Source organism: Cynocephalus volans, chromosome 7 (assembly GCF_027409185.1).
Source record: "Cynocephalus volans isolate mCynVol1 chromosome 7, mCynVol1.pri, whole genome shotgun sequence".
Taxonomy (NCBI): Eukaryota; Metazoa; Chordata; class Mammalia; order Dermoptera; family Cynocephalidae; genus Cynocephalus; species Cynocephalus volans.
In genome coordinates, this window is record NC_084466.1 from 119,368,968 (window position 1) to 119,394,218 (window position 25,251).

At 41.4% G+C, this 25,251-nt stretch overlaps 1 protein-coding gene and 1 pseudogene across 1 annotated transcript; both read left to right on the top strand.

Moving 5' to 3' along the window:
* Nucleotides 1-2,601: 2,601 nt before the first annotated feature.
* Nucleotides 2,602-3,927, top strand: LOC134381734 (interferon-induced protein with tetratricopeptide repeats 1-like). The gene has a single exon (XM_063101581.1). The coding sequence runs from the start codon at nucleotides 2,680-2,682 to the stop codon at nucleotides 3,925-3,927; it is 1,248 nt and encodes a 415-aa protein (XP_062957651.1). The 5' UTR covers nucleotides 2,602-2,679.
* Nucleotides 3,928-6,576: 2,649 nt separating this feature from the next.
* Nucleotides 6,577-12,193, top strand: LOC134381735 (interferon-induced protein with tetratricopeptide repeats 1B-like; annotated as a pseudogene).
* Nucleotides 12,194-25,251: the final 13,058 nt, after the last annotated feature.

Genomic DNA, 25,251 nt, shown 5'->3' on the forward strand with positions numbered 1-25,251 from the left:
CACACACACACACACACACACACCGGGGGGGGGGTGAAGAAGATATAACAAATACAATTATTTGAAGTTGATATGAAAAGCAAACAGAAAGGACATTGTTGGGGGGGATAGGGGGGAAGGGAGGGAGGTTTTGGTGATGGGGAGCAATAATCAGCCACAATGTATATCGACAAAATAAAATTTAAAAAAAAAAAAAAAAAAGACACCAGATATCTTTCCATGTCTCAAACAGAGACTTACATATGCGTAAGTTCATATCAACATTATTCACAATAGCCAAAAGATAGAAGCAACTTAAGTGTCCATCAATGCATAAATAAACAAAATGAAAATGTAATATACATTTCCCAATTTTGATATTATACTATAGATGTATAAGATATTATATGTGTTTGTCTGTGTACGTATGCATATTATTCAGCCTTAAAAAGAAAGGACATTCTGACACATGCCACAACATGGATAAACCTTGAAGACATTATGCTAGGTGAAATAAGCCAGCCACAAAAGGACAAGGAAAGGCCATGTGAGGATGCTGCAAGAAGGTGGCCACCTGCAAGCCAGGGAGAGGGTCCTCACCAGGAATCAAATTGGCCATCTCCTTGATCTGGGACCTCTATCTTCCAGAACTGTGAGAAAATTAATTTCTGTTGCTTAAGTCTACGGTATTTTATGGCAGCCTGAGCTGACTGATACAACCATATGTGTGATGGTTTATTTCTGGGCTCTTCTATTCTATTGCATTGGTCTCTGTGTCTGTCTTTGTGCCAGTACCACAGTGTTGTCATTACTGTAGCTTCGTCGAAGTTTTGGAATAAAGACATGTGAGACATCCAACTTTGTTCTTCTTTTCCAAGATGTTTCAGCTATTTGGGAATCCTTAGATTCTATGTGAATTTTAGGATGAATTTTTTTATTTCTGCACAAAAGTAATTTTGATAAGGATTGGATTAAATCTATAGATCACCTTGGGTAGTACTGACATCTTAACAATATTAAGTCTTCCAAACCATGGACACAGGATGTCTTTCCATTTATTTGTGTCTTCTTTAATTTCTTTCAGCAATGTTTTGTACTATTTCATGTACAAGTCTTTTGCCTCTTTGGTTAGATTTATTCCTAAATATTTTATTCTTTTTGATGCTATTGTAAATGGTATTGTTTTCTTAGTTTCCTTTTTGGATTGTTTTCATTAGTGTACAGAAACACAACTAATTGTTACATGTTAATTTTGAGTCATGCAACTTTGCTGAACTTACTTATCAAAATTCTAACAGTTTTTGTGTGGAATCTTTAGGTTTTTCTGCACATAATAAGATCATGTCATTTGTGAATGGAGATCATTTAACTTATTCCTTTCAGTGTGGACATCTTCTATTTCTCTTTCTTATCTAATTGTTCTGACTAGGACTTCCAGTGGTGAGAGTGGGCATACTTACCTTGTTCTTAATCTTTGAAGAAAAGTTTCAGTCTTTCACAATGAGTGTGATGCTAGCTGTACTTTCATATGTGTGTTTTTTATATATGACATGCATTGTGTAGAGGTAGTTTTGTTCTATTGCTAGTCTGTTGATTGTTTTATAATTAAAGTATTGAATTTGGTCAGATATATTTTCTGTATCAATTGAAATAATCGTGAGATTTTTCTCCCTTCATTCTGTTCACGTGGTATATTACATTAGTTGATTTTCATGTATTGAATTCTCCTTTTGTTTGACATTCTCCATTTATATGACATTCTTGAAATGACAAAATTACAGAGATGGAAAACGAAATAGAGTTTTCCAAGGACTAGGAATGTTTGCGGGGTGCCAGTGAGGAGGTGACAGGTATAATTATAAAGGAATAGCATGAGGAAGATGTGGTGGTAGAGTAGTTCTCTATATCGATGGAGGTGATGGTTCCATAGGTATACTCATGTGAACAAATTACATAGAATTATATACACATTGTTGTACCAATGTCAATTTCCTAATTTTGATATTGTACTATAGCTATGTAAAATATAATCATAGGGGGAAAATGGATGAAGGATACACTGGATCTCTGCATTGTCTTTGCAAATTTCTGTGAATCTATAATTATTTCCAAATAACAAGTGAGAAAAAAAAACTTTGTTCAAATATTATCTTTCTTAGGTGGTCTTAATTTATTGCATATATGCTGACGAGGGTCTTCAAGTCAACAGTGCTTCCGAAGGCTCTGCATTTTTAACTGATCTCAGCCTATTTATATTTATAGTAAAATAGAAAACTCTTATGTAGCACACAACATGCTCTAACGGCTTTATATATATGGGCTTATTAATCCTCTCCAAGCCCAGTGTGATAAGTACTATTGTCATCTCCATTTTATAAATGGGACTCTGAAGCACAGCATGGTGATTTGGCTAGAAAGTGCCAGAGTCAGAGAATGGGGCCAAGCAAACTGCAATCACAGTCCATGCGTATCTTAAAAATCCAGGTAATGTAAAGAAAATAAAAGGAAGTGTGTTCCTTCAAGAATAAAAACGAAAGTACAAGGGGTTTTATCTGGGTTTTTCTTTTGGCTGTTCTTCATCTAACAAATAAAAACTGCTTTTACGTTTACAGTAAGAACGCTGATGATCATCAGGTCGAAGACAGGCTGAAGGAATTGAGATGTCACTTTACCTGGGGGCTGCTAATTGAAGACGGTGCAATGCCTGATTTAGAAAACAGGGTCTTGGAAGAGATTGAGTTCCTAGACACCAAGTACAATGTGGGAATACACAACATGCTGGCCTATGTGAAGCACCTGAAAGGCCAGAATGAGAAAGCCTTGGAGAGCTTGAAAGAAGCCGAAGACTTAATCCAGCGAGATCATGCCAACCAATCGGACATGAGAAGTCTGGTGACCTGGGGCAACTATGCCTGGGTGTGCTACCACCTGGGAAGACTGGCAGGAGCCCAGACTTACCTGGATAAGGTGGAGAGCACTTGCGAGAGGTTGGCAAGTCCCTTCCGCTATAGAATGGAGTGTCCTGAGATGGACTGTGAGGAAGGATGGGCCTTGCTGAAGTGTGGAGGACAGAATTATGAACGGGCCAAGGCCTGCTTTGAAAAAGCTCTGGAAGTAGACCCTGAAAACGCTGAATTCAGCACCGGGTATGCAATTGCCACCTATCGCCTGGATGGCTTTAATGCAGCAATAAAAGGCACGGAGGAGTTTTCTTTGAACCCCCTAAGGCAGGCGATCAGGCTAAGTCCAGAAGATGCATATATTAAGGTTCTCCTTGCACTGAAGCTACAGGAAGTAGGACAAGAAGCTGAAAGAGAAAAGTACATTGAGGAAGCTCTGACCAACAAGTCCTCACAGACTTATGTCTTTCGATATGCAGCCAAGTTTTACCGAAAAAAAGGCTCTCTGGATAAAGCTCTTCAGCTCTTAAAAACAGCCTTGCAGGCAACACCCGACTCCGTCTTCCTACATCACCAGATAGGGTGTTGCTACAGACAACAAATGATCGAAATAAAGGAAGCTACACAGTTGCCACGTAGCAGAGAGGATGAAGAAAATGCAGACAGAATGATGAGATTAGCCATATTTCATTTTGAACTTGCTATACAGAAAAAGCCCACATTTACAATAGCGTATATGGATTTAGCCAACATGTATACAGAGCAAGGTGAACAGCAAAAGGTTGAGGACACGTACAGGAAAGCACTCACCCTGCATGATGGTAATAAGAGCCTATTGCAGGAGGTCCATTATCGTTATGGCTACTTTCTGCAATGTCACAAGCAATCTGACAATGAGGCAATTACCTACTATTTAAAAGCACTATACATAGAACCACAGTCAAATGCTAGACAAAAAATTCTCACTCATGGTCAGCACAGACTGCCCACGCGGAGGGACTTGTCCCACACTGTGAAAGCAACACTCACAACTACTGAATGCTCTTAAATGAGACATGCTTTCCTTGCAATGTCCTGTTCCATCTCTTATTCCTATCCCGATTTTACAGGTAGCTTAGACATATGAACCAACTAGCCCAGGATCACACATCACATAAACAGCAAAGCCCAGTCCTGACCCCAGGCAGTCTACCACCAGGTGGCCACTGAGCAACACTATCTTTTGTGCACAAAGGCAAGTGAAAGGAGAATGTCTTAGTAGCTCTCGCTTTGTCCAAGATGGGAAGGAGGGAAGGAAAACTCAAGGGAAAATGTCCCCTTGGCCCCATAGACAGAATAAGGATTGTTGTTCTGTTATGGAGCTTTACCATCTTGTACTCAGAGCACACAGCTCTAAAATAGGTGAGGTGGTGTACGTGTGTGAGGGAGTTCCCACCATCAGGTGGTCCTGTCACCCACATGTCTAGGAGGTTGTTTCTAATGGCCTGGCTTTGCTCATCCCCAGATGGTTGCCTAACAGTCTCTCTTCCCTGCAGGCAGATGTGGGCTTCCACAGCAGGCCTGCCTGGGCCTAGTTCCCTTTTCTTTCTTACCCTGGCTGGTTCCACCCTTCATTCCTGTGCTCTTATTATCCTTAAGGAATCTTACTACCTACCTCTATCTGTAGAGTATACATAGGGAATGGGATTGGCATTCTCTTTATTTAGGTAATCTTGAGATTTGGTGGCTTTGGGGAAGAACACATGGATTTAAACAATATCCTGTGCTGATGAGATGTCAATAGAGCCAGCACAGGCTTCTAGGAACTTCTCTCTTGGTAACGGCCCAGTGTGGTTTATCTCAAGATGCCTAAAATCCACCCTGAATGAGTTGTGGAAGAGGTTTTTAATTTCCACAAAGGGCGATTTTATACTATACCACTTCTCAAGCCTACCCTTTTCCTAAGAGATACTGCATACATGATCTGTGAATGTGCAAAAGGCTGTCTGATGTTCCTTTTCTGGGTAATCCGCCTTGTCTGTAATCTTTGGCCTTACAAAGGCCAGGACACCCCTCTGTCTGCTGGAATGGTAATACGGTAGTTCCCTGACAAGAAAGTGAAGAGCAGTCGCGCCATCTGGGAGTTGGCCTGCTGTTCTGTGGCACACAAACAATTTTGCAGAACATCAACATCACACAGTGCCATCCTGTGTTCAGGATGGATCAAGACCAAATACAAGGCCACTCTGTAATCATGTCTGAGCACAGACAAAAATATGAATACTGTCCAATTGGGTCCCAAAATAAACAAACAGCCCCTTCGCTTGGCTCCTGTGAGTGACTGCTGCTTCTTTACAAATTACACCTTTAGTCTCCGTCTAGTCTTCCCCCTTTCCAGATAGAATTCAAGATATGCAATCATAGAATCATTCCTGCTTCCTGGCAGCATTCAATCCCAAGCAAAGCCCTGCTTCTTAAACCCTCCCCATAATCACCTAGCACAAGCTCAAATCTGATAAATCCTTTCCATCGCCCTCTTACTGAGACACCCCACCGTTCCCCATGGTGTATGTTCTCTTTCACTGCAATGAGGGATGGACCCATCTTGCTCAACTACAGGTGTATTCCTGGTGGTCTTTGGCTGAAAGGGATTGTCACTGAGGATGCCCAGCTCGAGCTGTAGTCACTCTATCATCCATCACCAATTACAGTGAAGCAAGACCAGCCAGTGGTTCAAGACAAAGTGAGCCACTTATCTCCATCAGAAAGAACACTGGATCAGTCAAAGGAATATCAAATATCTAAACTATATGAGCGTTTTGGCCCACAGGGATTAAAAGCTCGTAGAAAATATTTCTGATAAGTCTCTTTTTCTTAGTGTCTTAGCAATTCTCCCTCTTTATAATTAAAGAACTAAAGTATTGTCTACTTCAACAAAAGTAAATAGTCTGAATTGGAACAGATGATGCTATCTGAGATTTGGGAAAGTATATACAATTTTAATTTCTTCTTGTCTCCTCTATTAGTTATGGTAATGCAAACTGTTATCATACAAAAAACCTGCAATATCACTTGGCAAGCAACATAGAGATTTACTTCTCATTTTCCTGATTGGCAAGTGGCTGTCTTTCATCCAGTGATCCAGGGACTAAGACTCCCTCCATCTTTTGACTCTACCATATTTCATATGTTTCTTCCAGGTGTTCACACAAAAGAAGATCGACCGTGGAAGACCATGCATGGGCGTTTCATGGCCTATGCCTGGAAATGGCACACACGATGTTTGCCCATTTTCCATTAGCCACAACTCAGGTATATGACCACATCTTAACACAAGGGATTTTGGGAAAGATAGTCTAGTTAAGGGCCCAGGAGAAGGAAGAAACAGCACAGCTCGGCTACAGTTTTTCCACTGGTCTTTCCACAACGTCTGAATGTCATCAGAAGATCCCGTTATCCTCTCTCTCCTAGGCCACATTGACTCCAACAGTAAACGTGCATATCAAAACTGCTTCTCACAAACATCGTGTTAGCTGCCAAAACTGAGCACATATTCATAATCAAAGCAGAAACAGTTCTCCCTCTCTCCAAGTTTCATTTTCACCAAGATGGAACACAGCCAATTTCACTGGGCCTGAAAGGAATGAAAAATTGCCTGGGGATACCTCTACTGTATAAGCGTATGCTTTTCTGAAAAGCCCTAGAACTCTGCGGACAAATGCCAGCGGAGCCTCCCAGCCTGGACCAAACCACAACAGAGCACCTGCTGCCTCAAAGCACCATGAGGTAAAGGCTTTCTCTGCTTTCCCAACCTTATTTCTGTGCACTTTGAAATTCCAAACCTGTACTTATGGACCATTTCCTTCTCCTAGGGGAGCTGTCTCACTCAAGGTTCCGACCTGATAGGCACCCTCAGGCAGGTAATGGAGGAGAGTGTACTAGAGGGGCTATTTAAGAGGCTGTGGGCAACGTTCAGGAAAATCAACAGCAGATGATACTAAATAGGAGCAGGGCGAGGGCTAACAATGGTGGTAACATGACAGCCCTAGGCCTACATGGGCAAGAGGAGAGAGTGGTCCCCAGACCTGCAGAGACCTCTACCTGTGGCTGTAGGGGAGGGGCTTCTCTAAAGGCTTTTTGTGAAAATCTCAACCACTGCCAAGTGAGCACGGTGGGAGCTTAGGCATTAACACCACCAGCTTCACCTCCTCCTGCACTCTGATTTCTGACTGTTGCGTTCTGGTGGGGTAAACCCAAAAGAAAGTCAAAAATCAGAGAGGTCCAGTTAATGAAGTCCATAAACTCAGCTTCCCCGAGCACAGAGCATAGTGAAGAAGGCAGGAAAGTAGATCCAAATGGGCAAGATGAAAATATATGCACAGAGGTGAGTTTTCTAACTGTCTTGTTACTGAGTTTGCTTAATAAGAGCAGCAGTGCTCTTAAGGGAAGGAAGAAGTAAGCGATCTTAATTCCAAAGGAGATGTCATTTGTGTAGCACTTTCTAATGCAGTGAGAATTATCCAGAGGATACTTATTGAGTGTTCACGGGAACAGAGGCCTGTGCCTAGACGGGAGGCTGACATGGGGACCAGTCAGGGAAAGAGCATTTAGATCCTTTCAGGCTTTTACATGGGAAGGAGAAGAAGCTATGTTCAAAAACCGTCTTTTTTCTGGTCTTACTGATACCAAGTTAAAGTTTTGGGATTACTGTGAAACTGAAATGGTGACTACTAAAAAATTTTCCTTTCACCACATCAACTGTTCTCAAAATGTGGTACCCTAACCCGCAGCATCAGCATCACCTGAGAACGTGTTAGCAATGCACATGCACAGGCCCCACCTTAGACCTGCCTACTCAGAAACATCAGAGTGGGGCCCATCCATCTGTGTGTTTTAAGTCTTCCAGGTGATCACGTTGCATGCTAAAGTTTGAAAAACCACTATACTAGATGTTAGAAGATGGGAAATCTTATTGCGGTTGTGAAGTGTTGGTTCTAAAGAATACGTATTCCTTTCTTGCTGGTTTGGTTAGAACTGGTGAAATACAGAAAATATTTTCTACTGAAAAGCATTCTGACATGATACAGTTCTCCCACTGGATGTCCCATTGAGTGGGAGAGGAAGAGTTTTCAGTAAATGGGGCCCCGCTTCTAGGATCTCTCCTCCAGTAAACACCTATACCTGTCTTGAGAAGAAATTACAAGTGAGGGATTGCAAAGGAGTTTACCACAAGATTATCCAGTCTCTCTTTTTAATATAATGGGCCCGTGGCAATACAATGATGTGAGCTTTGTCCACAGCTGTGGAGCTGACAGAAAGCAGGTTCACCCTCTCCCCAGCCTTGGCAGCTGGGCTACCCAAGAGGTTTTGCAATGGCCTGTGCCTGTGTTTCTAGAGTCCCCTGGTCGGGGTGGCCTAAGGGGGCTCTGGACTATTCCAGAATGAAGAAAACCCATGTCGAGATACTCCTGATCCCAGTGGTACAGAGACAGAGGAGCAGGGTGAACTCTTATTTCCATTCATGCGCGTTGATCAAAAATACAAGCAGCTGAAGGGAAGAGGATCTACACACAGGCCTGGCTACTTGTGGTTAAAATTGCACACCTGCCATATGCACAGAGGGGTTAAGTCACAACACACATACACATACTCGTAATTTTATAATAATTCGTACACTGCTAATGACAGTACTCTCTGTGTGCTTACTAGGTAACAGGAGGACTTTAGGTTCTTAGCATTCCTCTTTTAGAGATTAAGGACACCCCTCTGATGGCATTCTACCTCATAGTCTTCCCAGGACCAAGAGGAAAGAAAAGATGACGCATGTTGATGAACAACTACCTATAAGAAAGAACAATAATTCTCTTCTGGCAGGTTGGCAGGGCAGCCCTGTAAGGTTGTTCCAAGTGTGCGCTGGAAGTTTTGCAATCTTGGTGAGGGCTCAAATCTGGAATATCACCTATCGATGCACCTATCAATGCAGGTCACCCTGGCCCTGATTAGATCACTCAGAAGGAGGGACTCTTTCTACTGATGGCTGGATCAGCAGCTGAGGTGCCTGAGGTTATGCGACAAAGTTAGAAAGCCTGGAATGGATCATCCACAAATATTCTAGCAGCTCTAGAGCAATGGCAGTCTGTGCGGATGATTTTCCCCGGGCAGTGTCTGCTCTCATCATACCAGGGACTGCAGTAGGCAAAGTTGAGTATTTTGGTCAGAAGCTCTTCCTGATTCCATCTCCTTTAGAAGTGGAGGCTATTTTCAGTGAGGAATACTGATTTTATTCACTCCTGATCTCACCCCATGTTCACAACCATCACATTCAAACCCACACCCACATCCACACAGGCACGTGCACAAGTTTCATTAGACAATATTTCCGGACCACGGTTTGGTGGTAAAAAGAAAGGTTTCTGGAGCTCCTGACCTCAGCAGTCAACCAAGCAGTCCTGCCGTAAAGCAAGAACAAACTCAGTGTCAGGATGTCATCTTCCATAGACTCAGGCCTGCAGAGGATGGCTTGGGAGTGTATGCAGGAATGCACTCAAGAAAAATCCAAGATCTGTGGGGAGATTATGAAGTGGAGATGTTGACGGAAATGAGAGGACTCTATGGAGCCAGGAGCTGTATTCTCAGAGGCAACAAATAGAAAGATACTCTGTAAGCCTGAGTATTCTCTACCTCACTTGACAGTTATTCATCTTTTGCGAATTTTGCCTTTCCCTTTATTTTCAAAAGGGAATGTTCTATAGTCATTTTTGTGATGAGGTTATGGTTAAATATTTTGAGTCAGGATGATGGGATTTATATGAAACTTGCTTTCTGCTATACATTGACATATATAGCATCAAAGGAAATTTATAAAGGTCCCCTCCAGAATGTTTCTCAGGCCTAAAGGGTAGAAAACATGTCGCGTATAGAATGTAAGACAATTAGTTGAGAACGCAGAGGCAAATATACTTACATAGGATGTGAGGGATACTTTTTTTCACTATTAGAGACAAATTTCTTTTGGCCCCCTTATGTTCTTAGAGGAATACTAGAACTTCAGCTGCACTTTATAAAACAGTAAAATATTGGAAAGAAAACTTCTGGTCCCCTTCAAACTTACTATTCTGTCTTCTCCATGCGTAGCTGAGTGATCACTTCACTTTTTGAGATTTAGAGTAACTGCCCGCCACTAGGCTGCAACATTACGTGACATTAGGTTCAGTGAATTACAAAAGTGAGACTTGACACTTCCTCACATAGACACATCTAGCCCCATGCAATGTTCACTCATCCCCCTACTTCTGTCCCCATGCAGTAAGTCTGCCATTGCGAGGTGGTTCCACCCATTTTTCAACCTCTCTGTTTGGGATTGGCTCAGTAATTTCATAGAGGTGAAGGAGGTAGGATGTCCTACCACATTTTCCAACCTAGCTCAAGCATTCATGAAATTCATCATTTGAAACCATATTTGGCTGTCATATTTCACTCAGAACCCTGTCTGAGAGGAGAGAAAACCAAAATGTGTTTACGTGTTGGGAATAAGGGTAAGATGAGTAAGGAATTCACCCTTCTGTGAACACTCTGTTCCACATTTGTTAAGACAGCATTAGTGGTGTATTACAAAGCTGGGAGGGAGCAGGAGAGAAGGGTTTTGCAGTGTTGAAGGTGGTGCTGAAATTATTTTGATATTAGCAGAAAAAATCTCTTTTGAGTTGACTTGTAGACTTCCAATACCTACCTGCTGGCACCATGAAGGGTTCAGCATTTCCTCCGGGTATTTGTGTCAACCTGAAATCTGTCCTAATGGCATAAGCACAGGAGCCAGAGGCAAGAGCTAACAGAGGCAGGGACATTGGGACAGAGAATATTTGACTATTTGAAGTGCTGGCTTCATTTCCAGTAGACTGAATACTACTAAAAATAGAAATAATTGCTGTCTTCTTTTACTGTGAGGAATCTGATGGAAATCTCACTGAAGATAGCCTGGCTCAGTTGAGATGTCACCTTATATGGAAGTTGTTAATTGAAATCACAGCAATGCCTGATTTAGAAAACAGGGTCTTGGATGAGATTGTTCCTAGACACCAAGTACAGTGTGGGAATACACAACGTACTGGCCTGTGAGAAGCTCCTGAAAGGCCATAATCAGAAAGCCTTGGAGAGCTTGAAAGAAGCCAAAGACTTAATCCAGTGAGATCATGACAACCAATCGGACATGAGAAGTCTGGTGACCCGGGGCAACTATGCCTGGGTGTGCTACCACCTGGGAAGACTGGCAAGACCAGACTTACCTGGGCAAGGTGGAGAGCACTTGCGAGACATTGGCAAGTCCCTTCTGCTATTGAATGGAGTGTCCTGAGATGGACCATGAGGAAGGATGGGCTTTGCTGAAGTGGGGCAAAAGGAATTGCGAACAGGCCAAGGACTGCTTTGAAAAGGCTCTGGAAGCAGACCCTAAAAATGCTGAATTCAGCACTGGGTATGCAATTACTGCTTATCGACTGGATGGTTTTACCACGTCAAATCTGCACCTTCTAAGACAGGCCGGCAGGCTAAATCCAGAAGATGCATATATTGAGGTTCTCCTTGCACTGAAGCCTCAGGAAGTAGGACAAGAAGCTGAAGGAGAAGAGTTCATTAAAGAAGCTCTGACCGACAAGTCCTCACAGACTTATGTCTTTCAATATGCATCCACGTTTTACTGAAGAAAAGGCTCTCTAGATACAGCTCTTCAGTTTTTAAATACGGCCTTGTGGGCAACACCCACTTCTGCTTTTGTGCATCACCAGATGGGGCTTTGCTACAGGGACAAGATGATCCAAATAAAGAAAGCTGCAAACAGGCAGTCTAGAGGGCAGGATAGAGAAGAAGTGGACAGATTGGTTCGATTAGCTATAAATGAATTTCAAAATACTTTGAAACTAAAAGCCTCATCTGAATCGGCTGATGCTGACCTCGCTGAAATGTATGCACAAATAGCCCACCACAGAGACGCTGAGGACACTTTTCAGATACTGTTATGCATGAAGATCACTGAGGATCACCTGCAACAAGTGATTCATTACTGATACGGCCGTTTCCAACAATTTCACATAAAGTCTGAAGATACAGCAATCACCTTTTACTTAAAAGGTCTAAAAATAGAAAAAATGCCCTATTACAGGGAGAAACTTCTCAATGCTTTAGAAAAATTGGCTATAATACGTGTTCACTGGAATGTACGTGTTGTGGAAAGTCTGAGCCTCCTTGGGCTTGTCCACAAATTGAAAGGCGAAGTGAGTGAAGCCTTCACGTGCTATGAGAGAGCTCTGAGGCTGGCTGCTGACCTCAACTCTATATTTTGAAACAGAGGTCACCATTACTCATTTAACATATTCATCACTAAATAGGACATCAATCTTTCCCAATTGCTGCCTTGAAAAATCTGTAACATGCGGAAATACACAATAGTTTGACACAACACATACTCTGCTGCCTGACTGACTCCCCTCTTTCTTTCCCCTTCTATCCATGTGTCTATGACAGGAGCATCCTTTCTTCAACAACACATTCCTGCACTCATAGGCCAAGGTTGATTAATGCTGTTTGGGGCATCTCTCATCTGCTAGACCAACAAGAATTGTTTTCCTTCTGATTTTGCCAATGAAATGAACGGCTTCCATTCTCGGTCTAGATGTCCCAAGCAGAAGAGACAAACAAAGAAGGTTTCTTGTTCATGTGCCCAGCGGCACTGACCTGCTACAAGATCTAAGAGCAAAGCAAATGAGCAAAGATGTGCGTTAGAAAGAAGACTGAGATTTCAGAGGTTTATTACAGCATTCCAGCCCAAGTTTCCATTTCCCAAGGCCATTCTGCAGCCAAGACGGGCTGGTCAGTGAGTCAAGCCAATGACCTCCTTATAATAAATCCAACCTTTTGTTTGCATTTGTTCATCTTCTGGCAATCTCAAGAGATCTCTGTGCTCCAAACACATTGCTGGACATTAATTCACACCTCAGGAAACTTAAAATGTGTTGGGGAAAGGGAAAGTAAGAGAAAAATTCTGGTTGGGATAAAAAAGGTGAAAATGACATAAATACTCTAATGCAGTTTTTAAGTCCTTACTGGGTGGTGTGTGATATAATCCCCTTTTGCTCCCTACCCCAAAATATTCAGTAACATCTGCTAAGATGAGAAATTCTTTGAGTGTATTTCATTGGAGATGTAAGTAAAAAGAGATGTATCTTTTATGTTTGGGTGGAAATTGAAAAATGCAGAACAATTTATGCAGCACTAGATGGCCTAAAGCAGAGGAAACTGTGGGAATATAAACCTACTGGATTAGTCTGTTTCTGTTGCTTCTAACAAAATACTTGGAAGTGGGTGATGTATAAGAAAACAAAATGTATTGCTGACACTTTCTGAGGCTGGGACGTCCAAAGTCTGTCTCGTGGTGGTGACAGCAACCCAGGAATCTCACATTGGAAGATGGTGGAAGTAGAAAGAGCAACAGACTGTCCTCCTGTTTCAAAGCCCTCAGAACCATTCCCCTTGTCATCATTTTTAATCCATTCACGACTGCACGGTCCTACAATCCAATCAGCTTTTCAAGGCTCCACCTTTCAATTACCATAATAGGATTCCCCACCCTCTACATAGTCACAGTGGTGGCTAAGTTTCTCATACATAAAACTTGGAGGACACAATTCAAGTGTCAGGGAGTTTGTGGGGGTCATAATCCAATCTACTACAACTACCAAGAATGTTTTAAGATACTGGAGAACAATTTACTCCTGCAGGCCATGGAATTGGAAGGTTGCCTTCTGTTACCTTGATCCCTGAAAATTAGGATTGACCAATGCCAGGGGATTGTGCTCAGGGACTGGAAGGGACATTCAGATGACACTTAGGGAACACACAAGTCACAACCTTTTCAGTTATGTTGATACTAAACAAAAAAACAGATTCATCAAATTTAACCAGAGGAAACTACTGAAATGGGAATACTTATATTGTCTTTTCCCTGTAAACATGGGACTCTTGGGCTCCTCTGGCCTCTCCTTGAATTCCTTAGCTGTGACGCTGTAGAGCCACTTGTAGGGGAGATTTGTGTTTGCTCCTGGAATAAATCTAAATGAGAAATCTGAGGACACATCTCTACTGATTAGAAAACACACAGACAATGTTGCTGTACTTATCACACTACATAACTCCCAGCTTTTTGGTTGGGCTCCGTTCTGTAGTAGTTTCTAAACAACTATTGCTCCTTAGCCACTGGCAGGTCTTGGCAAAAAGAAGTAATGGGAGATTTATAATCATCTTGGCTAAATTCATCACAAATATAATTCTCACCTAGTTGGTAAGTCTTCAGGAAATTAGGTTCCATTGCACTCATTAATTAATGCTGAAACATTTCCACCACTCCATTCCCACCACCAAAAGTTGTTTACCTAGCAACTGAGTCCACTTAGAATTGGAGGAGGCGGGGAGGGGATGTGGGCATGTGTATTTGGGTGAGCATAAGGCAAGTCCTAAAACAATCTATTTTAAACAACATCGAATCTCCCAGACCTGGAAATATAGGAAGCACTTGATAAACAATCATGGAATGGTTGACTGAGCATCTTGTAGTTGCTGCTCGTGTCACTGGCTCCTACACTCAGTATGGACCAGGGAAGAACAGAGGGATATGGGAATGCATATAAAAGACATTTCTATCTGCGTACAGTCAAATGAAAGGAATGAAAAGATCATAAAATTCTGTAATGGGAATCTATAAAAAAGCAATTGAAGCTAGACTTCACAGTATTTTTTTTGAAACCATGTAAATATTACACTTAATTATAAAACCAGATTCATATACTTAAAAGCAATCTGCATATGCACACTGAAGTGCTTTATCAATTAATTGTTCTGATTGCTCTTTTTGTGCAACAACAAAAAATATGATAAATTGATGGATGGACAGAGGAACGAATAGATGAATAGATATGTGATAAAGTAAATACAGTAAAGCGTTAGTTGTAGAATCTAGTTTTCACTGATAAATTCTCTCAACTCTACTCTCTTTTACAATGTACATAAAATGTTTAAATAAAAAGGACAAATGAAATTTCTAAAACGTAAAGCAAAGTGAGACAAACTAGACAAAATATATATGGGATACACGATAAAACCACACAGAGAGAAGGATGCCATGTGATTCTTAATACACTGCAATTTGACTCTATACCTTTAATAGAATATGTCTATGGACAAAAAGAACAGGGAAAAAATTGTAAAACTCTACTCAGCAAGTATTCTGGAGGTATGTTGTTGATATTATTATTCTGAAACTGTTGTTAGTGTATAACGAAATAGATCATATGGATAAGTTGGTATTACTTAGAAAGGAATGTTAAGTTTGGGAAGAAAGATAAACAGCTGCAAGATTAACTAAGTATATTTCATATTTCATCTTTAAAATACACACATAGGCCCAATGTCATTTTCCTGGTTTCATTATTGTACTACAGATATATGTCACTTTTGGGGGAAGTTGGGTGAAAGGAACACAGGACCGACCCTTCCTCCAACTTCTTCTGAGTCTATAATTGTTTCAAAATAAGCCTGAAATGTAAAAAGTGAAATGATAAAAAAAAGTCTGTTAGTACTTGAATATATTGCAGTAAGAAACATTGTGGGTTAGTTAAAGTGGGCTGTGTGGTCCCTAGAAGACCCATGAGAAGATATGAAAATCATTGGACCATTCACAACAAAGGACTTTGGTGTCTGGGTCCTTTCTCCATGGATGTGATAGGAAGTACCTTATGAATAATCTCAAGATCCAAGAGCTTGGTTTTCATACAGTGGTCAAAACACTGATGGAGGTTTCAAGATGGCGGTGGCTGCGGCGGTTGGCATGGAGAAGCTGAGGTGGAAAATGCGGCCACTGGGCCTCAAGCAGCTGGGAAACTTGTGGACCTTCCTCTCACCATCTCTTAAGGGAGGACCGCTGCTGGTGGACGGTCGTTGGGGGTGACTGCCTCTTTGCACCCGGCAACAGAGGCTGCCTCACTTACAGGCAAGAGCTTTGAAGTGTGGAGCAGGAAAAGAACTGTTTCTTACCTACAAAAGCGAGTCTCGAAACAGGGAACACTGCGCCAGGGCTGCTGTGGATGCAGACAGGCTCCCGGAGGCCGGGGCCGCGCTGAAGGCGGCCAGCTGCCCTATTCAGGATTCGAGGCTACAGGCCAGCATTAAAGAAGATTCCTGGGAGCGTCCGAGCCGCGCTGCGACTGAACAGCCCGAGGCGGCATTGGCTGAGAACAGGGAAGGTGACAAACCAGAGACAGAGAGTGAACACCCGACCTGGCACATCACTGTGAGTGTCCCCTGGCCCAGCTCTGTGCGGGGGCTGACGCCCACCCAGCTCCTGCCTACATCACCAGGCCACTCACCGCCCCGGGGCTGCCTCCATTTTCCATGTGCTGGCAGCTCCTCCCGGCTCGGCCGTCACTGAGCCTTCCCACTTGCTTGGCACGGCGGCATGGGACTTTCCAGAGCCTGCGGGCTGGCCTCCCCTCCCACTCGCTCCACGGTTCTCTGGCGGGTCTGGTGGTGGGGGGCGTCCCCGGCCAGTGTCCGGAGGGCAAGGAAGTACGGGCGGGCCCACTGTCACTCCACCACACCCTGGACTCCGGCCCCCAGTAAACTTCCTGTTACTGGGAGGTAGATACCATCTCTGTGGCCACCAGTTGGGAAAAAAAAAAAGCCTAAGGAATTTCTGGTTGGGAATAGTATGGTAGGAGAGTTCCCAGGTCCGCTTGAACCTGCTAGAGAGCTGGCTGCAGGTGGGCGCTAGATTCGGTCTATGCCGGGGGGATACAAAGGTGCACAAGACCCGAGAAAGATCTACACAGTGCTACAAAGGTACCCAGAGTGACCGGTCGTCTGTGCCTAGCAGAAACCTGGTAGACTTCCTGGGCGAGGCTGTGCCAAGCAGGGTCTTGAAGGCCCAGCTGATAGACGAGGGGTGCAGACGACACGCCCCAGCCAAGCACAGTGCGCACAGAGTGGGGAGATGTGCGGCCAGGGAGGCGGAGACTCGACAGAAACCACACACCCGGTGGGGTTGCCACTGCACGATCCAACAGCCTGGGCCAGAGCACACGGAACAGGGAGAAGTCCTGCACAGGAAGAGAAAGCACAACAGAGATCACACACCCTGTGGTAGGTGATCCACCAGCCCAGCAGAGTCCAAGCTGACCAGAAAGGTGGCTCCCCGGAGAAGCCCAAGACCCGAGGCAACCACACACACAAGGTACTAGAGGCCAACTGAGCAGTCACAGAGGGAGCCATATGAAATTGGCAACCACAGCAACATCCTAGTTAGTCATTAGTCTCAAACCGGTGGACTGTGAAACCCCGGGCCACAATGAATAAACACCAAAAAAAGATACCAAAAATACAAAAAATCAAGAAAGTACACCACCAAAAGTTAATAAATCTCAAACTCTAGATCCTATAGAACAAGAAACCCTTGAAATGACTGACAAGGAAGTTCGAGTGATAATTCTAAGGAAACTGAATGAGATAAAGGAAAACTCAGCTAGACATCATGACGAAATGAGGAAAAGTATACAGGATCTGAAAGAGGAAATGTACAAGGAAATCAATGTCCTGAAAAATAATGTAGCAGAACTTGCTGAACTGAAGAAGTTATACAGCGAAATAAAAAACACAATGGAGAGTTTAACCAGCAGGCTTGTCAAAGTTGAGGAGAGAACCTCTGAACTTGAAGATAGGCTCTTTGAAATAACACAAGCAGACAAAAAGAAAGAAAAAAGAATCAAGTACATGCAAGAAAATCTGAGAGACATATCAGACAACCTTAAGCGCTCAAATGTCTGCGTCATGGGTATTACAGAAGGGGAGGAAAATGGACACTCCATTGAAAACATAGTCCACAAAATAGTGGCAGAAAACTTCCCAGGTATAGGAAAAATCACAGATCTTCAGATCCAGGAAGCTCAACGATCTCCAAATGTATTCAACCCAAAAAGGCCTTCTCCAAGACATGTCATAGTTAAATTGGCAAAACTCAGAGACAAAGAGAGAATCTTAAAAGCTGCAAGAGAGAAGCATCAAATCACATATAAGGGAGCCCCAATCAGGCTAACATCAGAATTTTCATCACAAACCCTAAAAGCTAGAAAGGAATGGGATGAGATTTTCAAAATACTAAAAGACAAAGATTGCCAGCAAAGAATAATCTACCCTGCAAGGCTATCCTTCGGAAATGAAGGGCAAATAGTATATTTCTCAGACAAACAAAAACTGCGGGAGTTCACTACCACACGACCACCCTTACGAGAAATCCTCAAGGGAGTACTGGGTTTGGTTCCTGAAAAATAACTACCACTGCCATAAAAACCTAAGAAAAATCTAAACCCACTAGTATAATAAAAATGGCATTCATGAAGAGAAAACAAGCAAACAGAAACTCTATCTACAACCTAAGGAACCAACAAACACAGAAACCAAAGAGTAAATCAGAAAGCAAGGAACAAAAGACACCTAAGACAACCAAACACCCAATAAAATGCTAGGAATAAATCATCACCTTTCAATAACAACTCTTAATGTAAAAGGCTTAAATTCCCCAATCAAAAGATACAGACTGGCTGACTGGATCAGAAAGGAGGACCCAAATATATGCTGCCTACTAGAGACCCACCTCACCCATAAAGATTCACACAGACTAAGAGTGAAAGGATGGAAAAAGATTTACCATGCAAACAGAAAAGAAAAACGAGCTGGAGTAGGTAGCTATTCTTATATCTGACAAAATAGTCTTTAAACTAAAAATCATAAAAAGAGACAATGAGAGACACTACTTAATGATAAAAGGACTGATCCATCAAGAAGACATAACAATTATAAATATGTACGCACCCAATGCTGGAGCAGCCAGATTTATAAAACAAACCCTATTAGACCTAAAGAAGGAAATAGACACTAATACCATAATGACAGGGGACCTGAACACCCCACTGTCAATATTAGGCAGATCATCTAGGCAAAGAATCAGTAGAGAAACACAAGATCTAAACAAGAATCTAGACCAATTGGAATTGGCAGATATCTTCAAAACATTCCCCCCAAGAACCTCAGAATATTCATTCTTCTCATCAGCACATGGTTCATTCTCCAGGATAGATCACATATTAGGTCACAACCCAAGTCTCAATAAATTCAAAAAAATTGGAATTATTCCATGTATCTTCTCAGAGCACAATGGATTAAAACTAGAAATTAATAACAAACAAAAGTCTGGAAACTATACAAACATATGGAAATTAAACAGCATTCTACTTAATGACATATGGGTCCAAGAAGAAATCAAGCAGGAAATCAAAAAATTTATTGAAACTAATGAAAACAATGATACATCATACCAAAACCTGTGGGATACTGCAAAAGCAGTATTGAGGGGAAAATTTATTGCATTAAACGCTCACGTCAGAAGAATGGAAAGATGGCAAGTGAACAACCTAACACTTCACCTTAAAGAACTAGAAAAACAAGAACAATCCAAACCTAAAGTTAGCAGACGGAAAGAAATCATTAAGATCAGAGCAGAGCTGAATGAAATTGAAAACCAAAAAACAATTCAAAAGATCAACGAATCAAAAAGTTGGTTTCTTGAAAAGATAAATAAAATTGACAAACCATTAGCATGGCTAACAAGAAAAAGAAGAGAGAAGACTCAAATAACCAAAATTAGAAATGAAAAAGGCGATATTACAACTGATTCATCTGAAATACAAGGAATCATTCAAGACTACTATAAACAACTATACGCCAACAAATTTGAAAATCTGGAGGAAATGGATAAATTTCTGGACACACACAAACTCCTAAAACTGAACCATGAAGACGTAGATAATTAGAACAGACCAAAAACAATAAAGAATATTGAAGCTGTTTTCAGAAGGCTCCCAAGAAAGAAAAGCCCAGGACCAGATGGATTCACAGCAGAATTTTACCAAACATTCAGAGAGGAATTGACACCGATTCTTTACAAACTATTCCAAAAGATTGAAAGGGACGCAAATCTCCCAAACTCATTCTATGAAGCAAACATCATCCTGATATCAAAATGAGGTAAAGATATAACCAAAAAAGAAAACTACAGGCCGATATCCTTGATGAATATAGATGCAAAAATCCTCACTAAAATACTAGCAAACAGAATACAGCAACACATATGGAAAATTATCCTCCACGATCAAGTGGGATTCGTCCCAGGGATGCAAGGTTGGTTCAACATATGCAAATCAACAAATGTGATACACCATATTAATAAACTCAAACACAAGGACCATATGATCATCTCTATAGATGCTGAATAAGCATTTGTTAAAGTTCAGCACTCATTCATGACAAAGACCCTCTATAAGGTAAGTATAGAGGGAAAGTATCTTAACATACTTAAAGCCATATATGCCAAAACCAATGCCAATATCATCCTGAATGGGCAAAAGCTGAAAGCTTCTCCTTTAAGAACAGGAACTAGACAAGGATGCCCACTCTCACCACTCCTATTCAACATAGTGTTGGAAGTACTAGCCAGAGCAATCAGAGAAGAGAAGGAAATAAAGGGCATCCAGGTTGGAAAAGGTGAAGTCAAACTGTCCCTGTTTGCAGATGACATGATCCTGTATATCGAACAGCCTAAAACCTCTACAAAAAAACTGTTGGAATTGATAAATGATTTCAGCACAGTAGCAGGATACAAAATCAACACACAAAAATCAGTAGCATTTCTTTTCTCCAATAGTGAACATGCAGAAGGAGAAATCAAGAAAGCCTGCCCATTTACAATAGCCACCAAAAAAATTAAATACTTAGGAATTGAGTTAACCAAGGAGGTGAAAAATCTCTATAATGAGAACTACAAACCACTGCTGAGAGAAATTAGAGAGGATACAAGAAGATGGAAAGATATCCCATGCTCTTGGACTGGAAGAATCAACATAGTGAAAATGTCCATACTACCCAAAGTGATATACAAATTCAATGCAATCCCCATCAAAATTCCAAAGACATTTTTCTCAGAAATGGAAAAAACTATTCAGTCATTTATATGGAAGGATAAAAGACCACGCATAGCCAAAGCAATGCTGAGCAAGAAAAATATAAAGCTGGAGGCATAACACTACCTGACTTTAAGCTATACTACAAAGCTATAATAACCAAAACAGTATGGTCCTGGCATAAAAACAGACACACTGACCAACGGAATAGAATAGAGAATCCAGAAATCAAACCACACACTTACTTCCATCTGATCTTTGACAAAGGCACCAAGCCTATTCACTGGGGAAGGGACTGCCTCTTCAGCAAATGGTGCTGGGATAACTGGATATCCATGTGCAGGAGAATGAAACTAGATCCATATCTCTCACCGTATACTAAAATCAACTCAAAATTGATTAAGGATTTAAATGTACACCCTGAAACAATAAAACTTCTTAAAGAAAACATAGGAGAAACACTTCAGGAAATAGGACTGGGCACAGATTTCATCAATACGACTCCAAAGCACGGGCAACCAAAGGAAAAAGAAAGAAATCGGATTATATCAAACTAAAAAGCTTCTGCACAGCAAAAGAAACCATTAACAGAGTTAAAAGACAACCAACAGAGTGGGTGAAAATATTTGCAAAATATACATCTGACAAAGGATTAATATCCAGAATATATAAGGAACTCCAACAACTTTACCAGAAGAAAACAAGCAACCCAATTAAAAAATGGGCAAAAGAGCTAAGTAGGCATTTCTCTAAGGAAGATATACAAATGGCCAACAGACATATGATAAAATGCTCAACATCACTCAGCATCCGGGAAATGCAAATCAAAACCACATTGAAATACCATCTAACCCCTGTTAGGATGGCTAAAATCCAAAAGAATCTGAACGATAAATGCTGGCGAGGTTGCGGAGAAAAAGGAACTCTCACACATTGTTGGTGGGACTGCAAAATGGTGCAGCCTCTATGGAAAATGGTATGGAGGTTCCTCAAACAATTGCAGATAGATCTACCATACGACCCAGCTATCCCACTGTTGGGAATATACCCAGACAAATGAAAATCATCAAATTGAAGGTATACCTGTTCCCCAATGTTTATCGCAGCACTCTTTACAATAGCCAAGAGTTGGAACCAGCCCAAATGACCAACATCAGATGAGTGGATACAGAAAATGTGGTACATCTACACTACGGAATACTACTCAGCTATAAAAACGAATGAAATACTGCCATTTGCAACAACATGGATGGACCTTGAGAGAATTATATTAAGTGAAACAAGTCAGGAACAGAAAGAGAAATACCACATGTTCTCACTTATTGGTGGGAGCTAAAATTTAATATATAAATTCACACACACACACACACACACACACACACACACACACACACAAAACCGGGGGGGGGGAGAAGATATAACAACCACAATTACTTGAAATTGATACGACAAGCAAACAGAAAGGACATTGTTGGGGGGGAGGGGGGAGGGAGAAGGGAGGGAGGTTTTGGTGATAGGGAGCAATAATCAGCCACACTGTATATTGACAAAATAAAATTAAAAAAAAAAAACACTGACAATTACCTTTCTAATAAAACAGACAGTAACTAAGAGTTCCTTTGTGATCGAATAAATTGAGGATAGTATATAATATGTATTTAGCAGATACTTGAACTGTTCAATGCTAAATTATAAATTATGAATAGACATATCTGTAAACCTGACTTTTATGACAAACTGAAAAGAATAAGGGAATTCAAAGATTCAGGAAAGTGTAAATGGATTGATGGCTTCAGTTAAGCCTTTGTTTTTTATGGTCCTAGCATGAAAGCATCCTGTACATCTCTCATGATCACTACCATGCTTTCATTGAACTGTGATTACTGAAACACGTACAGTAGCGACTTCTGCAGGACATGCTACTGGAAAAGATGCCTGAGAAGACAGAGAAGCCCAACTGTGGAATGTAGCACCACCTACAGTTGAATTTGTTGCTAACGAGAAACCAGTTTTCCAATATGCAACCAGGTCACTACGTCCTATTCTACAGTCTTTAGCAAGCTGATAAAAAAAATCGAGACTACAAGTGATAGATAGAGAACTCTTTTTGGGTGCTCATTCCTTAATAAGTTGTCATGGGATATTGAAGACAGTTCAGCAGAAATAGCTCAGCATCTGTCCATGTTGTTATTGTCAAAACCAAAAATACTCAAAATCACATTCTTTATCCATGCCATCCTGTGGATCAAGAAGAGACTGAGTTTATTGTCCACGATGTAGGGAGAGTAACAAAAGAATAAACATACTGAATGTGAAACTCCAAGAAAGGGAAGCGGGTCCAGGGATTGAGTCCCAAATCACTCAGCCAGAGAATTTCACACACGCAATAGACAGCAGGGATGGTTCTCAGTCCAGACATACTGCAAAAGCACCTGAGATTTCTTTTCATTATTGAGATCAGGGGCCCATTCCTAGAGATATATTAGTTGCTCTTGCATAAGGCCCACTTAGCATTATTTTTAAAATGTCCCTAGATGATTTTTATGTGCAGTGAGGATTATCTATTCCAAATCACTGAGATTTGAGATGAAGTTGAAATGTGATCAGAATGTGGAGGTCCATGCTGGAGCAATAGAGGGTGCTCTATTCCAAACCATAGCACCTTGCTTTTTCCTCCCGCCAAAGTGATCAGGGGTTACAAGACTTTCTTGGGATTTGGTCTCTTTTCTTCTTTCCTAAACCAGGTTGACTTGTTTATTTCTGTCAAGCTGAAACCATAAGTAAGGAGCAGAATCTCCATGACTTAATCAGGATTAGGTATTTATATTTTATAGACAATTCCTTCTCTATGCAGGAAGCTAACTGAAATTAGACCTACCTCTCTCAATTCTCCCATTTTTATGCAGTCATCCAGAATCCAGACACCAACCTCCAAGACTGGCAACAATGGGCTAACGCTCTTTAAAGGCTATAAGGAAGATCTGGTTCCAAATGCTGGCCAGACATTGGGTTTCAGTAGCACTACAAATACTTATGGTTTCAGCGCCACAGTCATTGGTAATCTAGTTTTCTACCACTCGGTACTTACCAGGAAACCCCATAAAACACCTCAGTAGTGGTCTTTGCCTCTTGACCCTTGTCAATACAGCTGTGGACAAAAGGTAACTCCACAACTTTTCATCTCTTATCTCTAATTCCCTATTTCTCTCAGCCTAAATGCTTGATATTCTTCTATGTTTGTGAGTAAGCTTTCTCTCTATTTTAATTATTTTCAGGACACACAGCAAAACATTGTTAATAATGGTATACAAATATATATATACACTTTCCGGATTTAGCTTTCCAGACAAGCAAGTCTGATTACCTCCTCCCAAAAGGGGCTTTCCCATGATTAAATTGACTGTGGCTGTGGGTAAGTTTGCTTTGTGTAAGCTGCTGAAGAATAATCACCACAAGTACCAGGAGAGTGAGGCTATTTGCAGCAAAACGTGCGGAGAAGTAGAAGCTCAGCAGGCACCAGTAATAAGAACCAAACCTACACTCAGGAGCCCAGCACAGCTTTACTTTTAATCTCTTACTGCAAACACAGAACATTGCATGAGCCAGGTTAAGGGAGGCTTAGCCAAGCTGACATGGCACCAAGAAGAATGAGCATAGCTAGGATAATCTTGCACAGCTACGAGAATCATTTCTGATGAAACAGTACACCTTAGATGGCAAGAATAGAGACTGTTGAAAATTAAAAAGATTTTTTTTCATTAGGCCTAACTTGTTTCATTTTGAAAACTCAAGATGCTACCGCATACATTTTCACTGTTCCTATGAATTGGGAAGAGGTTAAAGGTGCTTTCTGCCATTGCCCATTCTCGAGAAGGATATGCAAAGGCATAGAATAATTAGTAAGACACGACCTCGCAGTGAATGGCAGCAAATTTAGATTAAGAATCCCATTCGGAGACTTCAAAATTTTATACCATCAAATGAACAATCCCTGCGGGGAGGAGGCTATGAAATTTGCAAGTTCACACAGTCAATTTTTACAGGTCTCCCTACTCTAGCTTCAGGGGACTCTGTACTAACTAGCATCTCCTAGCTCCCAAGTTTCTACAAGGCCAGGAAAGAGAAATTAGCACAAGAAGAAAACCGATTTCACCAGCCTCCTCTCAACTAGTTTCCAAAACAAAACAAGGAAAGCAATCACTGTTTTAAGTTTCTTTTTCCTCAAGCAGGAACTCTGCCAGTTAGTTTCACTTTCCGATTTCAGTTTCCACTTTGGCTTCCAAATTCCAATTGGAAAGACACACTCATAGCTAACATCATCACTTGCTCTTTAGCTCCCTTGC